Source organism: Danio aesculapii, chromosome 2 (genome assembly GCF_903798145.1).
Source record: "Danio aesculapii chromosome 2, fDanAes4.1, whole genome shotgun sequence".
NCBI classification, from domain to species: Eukaryota; Metazoa; Chordata; class Actinopteri; order Cypriniformes; family Danionidae; genus Danio; species Danio aesculapii.
The window spans coordinates 50,435,613-50,444,192 of NC_079436.1; the positions used below are offsets into that span (position 1 = coordinate 50,435,613).

The 8,580-nt window shown below is 33.8% G+C and overlaps 1 protein-coding gene across 1 annotated transcript in view; it reads right to left on the reverse strand.

The window, feature by feature from the left end:
• Positions 1 to 7,654, reverse strand: part of cntnap2b (contactin associated protein 2b) — a 110,849-nt gene extending 103,195 nt beyond the window's left edge. Inside the window, exon 1 of the mRNA XM_056481763.1 lies at positions 7,289 to 7,654. Coding sequence (XP_056337738.1) covers positions 7,289 to 7,367 — 79 coding nt within the window. The 5' untranslated portion in view covers positions 7,368 to 7,654. The remainder of the gene's footprint in view (positions 1 to 7,288) is intronic.
• Between the last annotated feature and the right edge of the window lie 926 nt (positions 7,655 to 8,580).

Sequence of the window (8,580 nt, forward strand, 5' to 3'; positions counted from 1 at the left end):
GCATTACAGAGTTTCTTCTGTCTTAAACCGTTCTATTGTCTTAAAAACTGCCATTATGTTCAACCCTGGAGACCAAACGCCCTGCTTTTTTTACGTACAACCAGCAAACCAAAATAACCGCCAGCCTCAGCAGAACCCTGGAGGTGTGTTATTATGAATAGGGAGCGTGAAGTGCTTAAGGGGTGTGTGTTTTTTCCTCTCAATGCCTGGAAACATGCGGAGGCTTTTGTTCACTCGTGTCCATCGGCAGTGGACAAAGGGAGGTGCCTGCTGGGTGGGGGAGGGGTGAGATGACAGGGGGCGGCACACGCTTTGACAAATCAAGATGGCAGGTGCCCGAATATAAATGCGCTTCCCTATTTGCATCACAAAACACAGCGGTACTGATCTAGAGGTGCCGCAGCAGCCATAGGAGAGCCCGATCAGGGGAGATTCATCTCTGTCTGTTTTACAGAGGCTGTTTCATAAATGTTTCATAGAGTCAGAATAAAAATAAAGTATATCAGGGGGGAAAAAAGACAGGTTTTAATTGCAATGCAGAATTGTGCGATGCTATACTGTAAGTCATCACAAATCTGCATGATATCTTATGTGAAATATGCATAAAAAATTTATGTTTAAAAATAAAATTATTATGCACATTTTCCTCTCAAATTCAGTTTCAGTCATTATGTAGATACTTATGTTCCACATTTCAGACATATTTGTTCATTATTTTAAAATGTATCAGTAGATTCATATTCTGTCATTGTTTAAATGACAATTCAACTTAAATGTTTCCACACTATAAAAAAATCCTGTTTGCCCAATTGCCCATTTCCACTGACTGGTACAGTAACGGTATGGTAACAGGTCGGTACGGGTCACCTTTATCAGGCATGCGCTTCCACTGCCTAAAGGGTACCAAGAGTACCCTTTTAGTGGGCGTGGTGTACGACAGAAAGTTTCAGTCGACGTCATTCTCGCTCGAGGAAATATCAAAGTAAAGCTGTACGGGTCATTCACATGTAAGAGAGCACTTCTCACAAAACAGATGCTTTAATACACGTAAATACTTGTGTATAAATGTTCATTACTAACCTTTCTTTGAACATGATTTGATTATAACTGCAGATCAATGATCTGTGCGAAATAGGCTACTGTAATATCTGCAATTATATAAAATAAATAAATAAATGCAACAAATATGAACACATAGAGCCCCTTACAGTCTCTGATATGTTACCAATTACAGAAAAACTCCACACAGCAGACATTTAGTCCTTATTTGGGTTCAAAAACAACATGCAATATATAGCCCAGTCAGAGCAAACCTCTCATCTGTATCTTTAATCTTCACTAGCACATGTGATCTCAGTTATTCCGTCATTCTGAGTTCATAATAGTCCAAAAGGTGATGTTAATAATTAAACATGGCTGTTTGTTCATGTTTTAGGTTGCTGAAAGAATCATTTGCTCCTTTGTTATTTCAGGGCTTCTCCTTTGTTTTTTTGCATTTGTCTGTTGATGAAAGAATCGGATGTCAGAAGCACTTCAATAATCACGTGCACGCTATTATCATCAGCTCAAGAAGTTTGTTATTTCAAATATAGACGCGCGGCAAATGCTCTGGAGAAAGTGAAACCGCTCGCACTTTTAGATGATCTCGTAAAACAAAAACAGAACATGAGAGATTTTGTTCTTCTTGGCTTTGTGGCTGTACATCAAGACAACGACAAGGTTTGTCTGAGCTTGGGTCAACCATGGCTTGTTATTATATGTATATAGTATTACGATGCAATGTCTCGGCTGTGTTTTTAAAAAATGGAGGTTTCTTTGTTTGCACTCTTCTGCTTGTGTATGCACGAGTGACGCTTCTCTGTAAATCAATAGCTTTCAGCTGCGCGTATAGCTCCGCCTTTTGGTACCCTTTTGTCATGCTTAGGTACCCTTTGCAAATGGGGCTCAAAAAGTGGTATGGTACAGTTCGCTTTTATGTACCTTTTAACAGTGAAAATGGCCATAAAAGCGTACCGAACTGAACCGTACCATACTACTCAGTGGAAACAGGTGATTACATTTTTAAGCTGAATCAAATTAACCTTACGAGTTCATTGAACTTATATTATGTTAAACTGACTTAAAACAGCTTGGTAACTTATACAATTAAGTTAGAACATGATTAACTTATTTACTAAGCTACAATGAACTAAAAACACTTATGCTGAATGATTTTTAGGAGTATCATAACTAAACACTTAATATATGGAATAAAAAATTATACATTTTTAACTTTAATTTAATGTTTACAATGCAAAGCCAATTAGATCCACTTATTTGTAACAAAGCAAGTCTCCCATATATCTACTAAAAGACGAAGATATCACTTTACAAACTGTATTGTAAATAAATCATATCAACATTTGAATAGTACTATTATTATATCACAATAATATTAGTGAAATAAATTTAAAAACTGAATAAATATAAATTTACACATATTTACACAAATAAATACATAAGCCCCTTTCACACATACCTGTACAGACCTTTCTGGAAAATTACAGACTACTTTCCGGAAAGGTCTGTATGTGTGAACAGGTTCTTTTTGAAAATACCGGTAAATTAATTCCGGCAATTTTCCGGAAAGAGAAGTTGTAACATTACCGGTTATTTTCCAGAGTGCTGCTCTTTGTGAACGAGAAGGAAAATTGCCGGAAAGAGTGCGTTCACGCTTTGAACACGCTGACGTGAGACGTCTACTCCAGCCAATCAGAACATTCAGACGCATTCACATCTACGATATTTATCCCTTTAAATATTTTTCCTGACACATTTAGCTGCTAGATGTTAGTCAGATAACATTTCTATGGATGTGTGAATGGTCTTTTCTGGAAAAATTCTAGAATGTCCTTGCCTGTGTGAACAGCGCTTTTTTAGGTAAATATCCAGTAAACTTTTCGTATATTTACCGGTATCACTGTGTGAAAGGGGCTATAGACTTAGTGATGGGCTAAAAATCTGTAAAACTCTTTCCGTGTGGGCCTAATCATGACTAATTGATCATTTAATTTTTTTACAGTGGACTTAAAATGAACGGTTTGATGTCTAAATGTCTTGTTTTATGCTGAATTCTCAGTAATTTGACTTTTTCTCTTGCTAATGTGCAAAAAAGAGTCTCCTACACTGTAAAACCCAACAGTCAACTTTATAAAATGAAATGAATGTAGTTAACTCAAAATTTACTGAAAGTTAATTCTACTCATTTGAAAAGAGTTTTGAACTCAGTGTTAAAGGTAATGAGTTAAATAAACACCTCGTTACTTCAACTTAAATGGAGTAAGTTCACAGTACTCATATAGTTTAGTTTTTTAACTCAAATAGTTTGTGGCACTTGATTTCCTCAAACGGTGTGAGTTGCCTTAACTTATTGGCTTTTACAGTACTCAGTTGGTTTGAGTTCTCTTCATTTATTGAGTTTTACTGTGCTCAAATTGCTTCATTTACTTAAATGGATTAAGTTCACAGTACTCATTAGGATTAGCCTTTGATCTTAAATGGTTTATTGCAATTGGTTTCCTCAAACGGTTTGAGTTACCTTAACTTTTTGGGTTTTACAGTGTATGTTCAGAAATGTGATTTTTGGCTACTCTATGAGTTTATTATTGCTCTAATTTTTCATAAAATTATTATTATTATTACATTTGAGTTATTTATTTACACTATTTATGTATTTATTTAGCTATTTTTTGTTTTATTTATTTATTTATATAGTTATTTATTTATTTATTACACCTTATTTACTATGCTGTAAAAACAATTATTCAAAGTAATAAAATAAAGATTACTGGGGTATTTTTAGTCCTCAACATTGCAACTTTAGTTTAATTTATTCTGAAAAGCATTTTTAATTGTGAATTATTCAGTTTTGTCTTTCAACACCAGAATTTCTAAATTAACATTTTTAAAAAGTCATAAGAATTTATGAAAAGCTCTAGAAAAGTCCTGTAAAAGTAAATCCTTCACCCTTACTTTCGAATTATAAGATCTGCAGAAGTCTTTATAGTGCTCAGCATAATTGATTACAGCCTTTTTTGAAAATGAATATTTGTATCCTTTTTTAGTGAATATAGGCAATGTATTTTGGTGCATTTAATCAAAGCAGATTTATCAAACAGATATATTTATTAAAATAATATTTTACTCACCAAACATATTTAGAAATTGCTTCTCTTCTTTTTTCCTCTTTTTTCCTCTTTTTAAAATTTGTATTTAATATTGTTCTATAACATATAAATTAGGCTTTAGTAGTTTTCAGACCATTATCGTAAGTTACTTTGTTAGATAAGCTCCAGATTTGGCTTCAATACTGACTAATATAATGTATATGCCCAAATATAATATTGTATAGCTTCATATTAAAAATATAAATTTATTAGATAGATTTGTGAGGGGTGTACTCATATATGCCGAGCACTGTATGGTCAGAAATCTTTTAATGAACTTCGATTTTACATTATAATCACAAAAAGGGAACTGACAGCAAACTAATCCACCCCAGGTGCCACACAACATTGTCTCCTGGAGCATCTCAGGTTGCACTGCTCCATCTATAATCCCCTCTCTTCTGTTTATACTATATTAAAGAGCGTCAACATCTCCTTTAGCCATTATTTATTAATGTGTTACCCCAAGCAGAAAATGAGGCTACATGTTATTGCTGAAATACCATTTTCATTGACCTGTATTCACCATTAGTATAAGCCACTGATCTATAACAGCCAGAGGAAAACATGACAACAGCAAAGAAAGAAAGAAAGAAAGAAAGAAAGAGAGAAAGAAAGAAAGAAAGAAAGAAAGAAAGAGAAAAAGAAAGAAAGAAAGAAAGAAAGAGAAAAAGAAAGAAAGAGAGAGAAAGAAAGAAAGAAAAAAGAAAGAAAGAAAGAAAGAAGGAAAGAAAGAAGAAAGAAGAAAGAAAGAAAGAAAGAAAGAAAGAAAGAAAGAAAGAAAGAAAGAAAGAAAGAAAGAATCGCAGATCGCTGGTAAACACACAGTATTGCATAGAACTATAAATCCGCCATTAAATGGACTACAAGATCCAGTCATGCACCTCTCACACACCTTGCCCAGATCCCCATTATTGTAGACAGACACAGCTACAGGTACTCATGAACTGATCACTAGAACACACACACACGCACGCACGCATATACACACACACACACGCTGAGTCTTCTGATACTGTTAGTGATCATTACAACGCATTTCCTTGCCTTGTTTTGTTTTTGACCCTCCCTTTGTTTTGTTTGTTTATGTTGCCTGCTGGCTGCCTGTACTGACCATTCGCCTGATATTTGACTAAAATATCTGTGGAAAAAATTGTGTTTTTTACCCAGACATTTAAAAAGAATATATTTTAGAGCAGTAAAAACAATGATTATTGAAACCTAAAACAAATGCACTAAAGAGTGGTGCCCAAAAATGATCTATTTCTTGCTGATTAAGCACATAAAATTTAGTTTGGTTGATATAAAATAATGTCTTTAAAATGTTTCTGTGATGTTAAATAATGCAATTGACTTGAGTAAAACCGGTTAGCTTAGATAGTATGATACTTTTAGTAAGTGTGCATCAGAAATCAAAATAATATTTTTAATATCCCTCAAATACAGTGAACACAGCAAGAACATACATATACACAGTTGAAGTCAGAATTACTAGCGTCTCTTTGAATTTTTTTTTCTCTTTTAAATATTTCCCAAATGATGTTTAACAGAGCAAGGAAATTTTCACAGTATGTCTGACAATATTTTTTCTACTGAACAAAGTCTTGTTTGTTTTATTTCGGCTAGAATAAAAGCAGTTAAAAAAAACAAACATTTTAGGGTCAAAATTATTAGCCCCTTTAAGCTATATTTCCGATAGTCTACAGAACAAACCATCATTATACAATAACTTTCCTGATTACCCTAACCTGCCTAGTTAAGCTAACTAACCTAGTTAAGCCTTTAAATGTCACTTTAAGCTGTATAGAAGTGTCTTGAAACATATCTAGTCAAATATTATTTACTGTCATCATGGCAAAGAGAAAATAAATCAGTTATTAGAAATGAGTTATTAAAACTATTATGTTTAGAAATGTGTTAAAATTTTTTCTCTCCGCTAAACAAAAATTGGGGGAAAAAAAATAAACAGGGGGGCAAATAATTCTGCCTTCAACTGTATATATATATATGTGTGTCACAAATCTATCTTTTAAGTTCATATTTTTAATAGGAAGCTATACAATATTATATCTGTGCGTATCCAGTCAGTACTGAACCCAAATCTGGAGCTTATCTAACAAAATAATACGATAACAAAATTACAAAATTACGATAACGGTCCGAAAACTAATACACACAAATTTATGTTCTAGAAAAAATTAAATACAAATGGAAAAATTAAGAGTAGCAAAAAATTTTTTTTTTAGGTGACATCTTGTTGGTTGTAATTTGTTTTGCAATATTTTCCTTGAATTTATTTGTATTATCTTTTAATTTCTTTAAATATGTTTGGTGAGTAAAATAATATTCTAATAAATATATCTGTTTAATAAATCTGTTTTGTTTAAATGCACCAAAATATATTGCCTATATTCACTGAGGAATGGATAAAAATATAAATGTTTTAAATGGGCTGTATTTAATTATGCTGGCTAAGCACTGTATATATATATATATATATATATATATATATATATATATATATATATATATATATATATATATATATATATATATATATATATATATTATAGTATAAGTATATTAATAAAAAGTATATAATTAAATACGAATAATTAATTAAATAATTAGTAAAAAAAAACTTCTGATGTAGGCTGCATGTGATGTATTTTTGCTCAAAAACTTTTTGATAGCCAAAACAAGTGCCTACTTACACGAACCGAGGACAATATATCATAATCACAAACAATGCTCATCAAACACCCACGTAGACAGAAAACCGAACAGCCAAACACTGATATTCCCATGATGCGCTCATGCATCCAGAAGAGCATTAAAGCATGAAATCTCACACGACCATATGGCATGCATAAATCAACTTCTGAGGTCTTTTTTTTTAAATAAGCACGTGTGCTTCAATCACATACTATTTTATCTCAGCCAGCCATTTAAAGGGACAACCTAATATGGGGAATAAAGTATTTATGTTGCATCAATGAAGAGTCACATCCTGACGCATAATAATAAGATCATTGAACACACACATACACACACACACAACACACACAAATTCATATACTCACGGGCTCCTGTGCTGAGCTTCACATAAACACACCATATCCACAATATGAGCGGCACCTCCAGTCCGACAATCCGTCGCATTCTCACTTTTATTCCGATGTAAACAAAGAGAAACCGCGGCGTTTTGTCCTTCCGTCTCTCGCACCCTCCCTGCGCGGAAGGGAAGCCTTCAGGACTGGCGCTGTTTCTACGTGCTTTACGCGCTCGACACAGTCAGCTTTTAGTTAAACCAAGGTAGAAAATGGGTCGGGAATCGCATTGTTTGTCAAAGCATGTCTTGGTGAAATCGCGTTTCGCTGAATGCTCGCATTGTTACCCCAGACGAGGTTTTCCGGGACAGTCGCTGTCCAGGTGCTGAAGTTAATGAGGTCTTGCGTCCTCCCCCCTCTCCGAGTGGAAGTGGTACAGTCCACCTACACAATAAACCGCGATGGGCTGCTGAAAGGTAGGAAGGGAGAGGGGTATACAATCGATTCTTAAAGGGATAGCGCAAGCAAAACAAACGAATCTGTCAACTGTTTATTTGAAGAGTCTCTGAAGAGTTTTCATGATGTGGATGGGAAAAGGTTCGTAAAAGGAATGCTTATGACTCTATTATAAGTAACTGACTGAAATATAAATCATTAAAATCAATAATTTAATAATTGTAATGTTGTTTTATTCAGCATCTTGCACAGGCTTATCAATTTACTCCATGAGTCCTCAATGCATCATCGGGAGCCAGGAGTATTCATTTTGTTTTACCTGATATTTTTTTATTTATTTCTCAAAGCCTCAAGGTGGCTCAGTAGTTAGCACTGTTGCATCACAGCAAGAAGGCAGCTGGTTCGAGTCCCAGTGTCCCAGTACTGGGTTGCAGCTGGAAGGGCATCCGCTGTGTAAAACAAATGCTGGACAAGTTGGTGGTTCATTTCGCTGTGGCGACCCCTCATGAATAAAGCCAAAGGCCAAAGGAAAATGAATAAATGAATCACCAATGACCATATCTTTAGCTAAAAATCTTTGATAATGTTCTACTGAAGTAAAAAGTCACCTAAGCATGGGTTGCACGGCCTGTGGATGAAAAAAACGGTAATTAAATTTTTTTCACTTTAAGATTTTTATTTTAAAATAAGAAAGGTTATTTAGAGGATTGAAATGTGAAATGTGTGTTGACTGATCTGAAGCACTGTCAAAACATTATCAAATAAAACATAAATGTTATGTATAAAATAGGAATAAAAATAAAAAATACAATGATTTATTTGGAGATATCCAATATATTTAAAATGACTAAAACAAGAAGTTGAATATG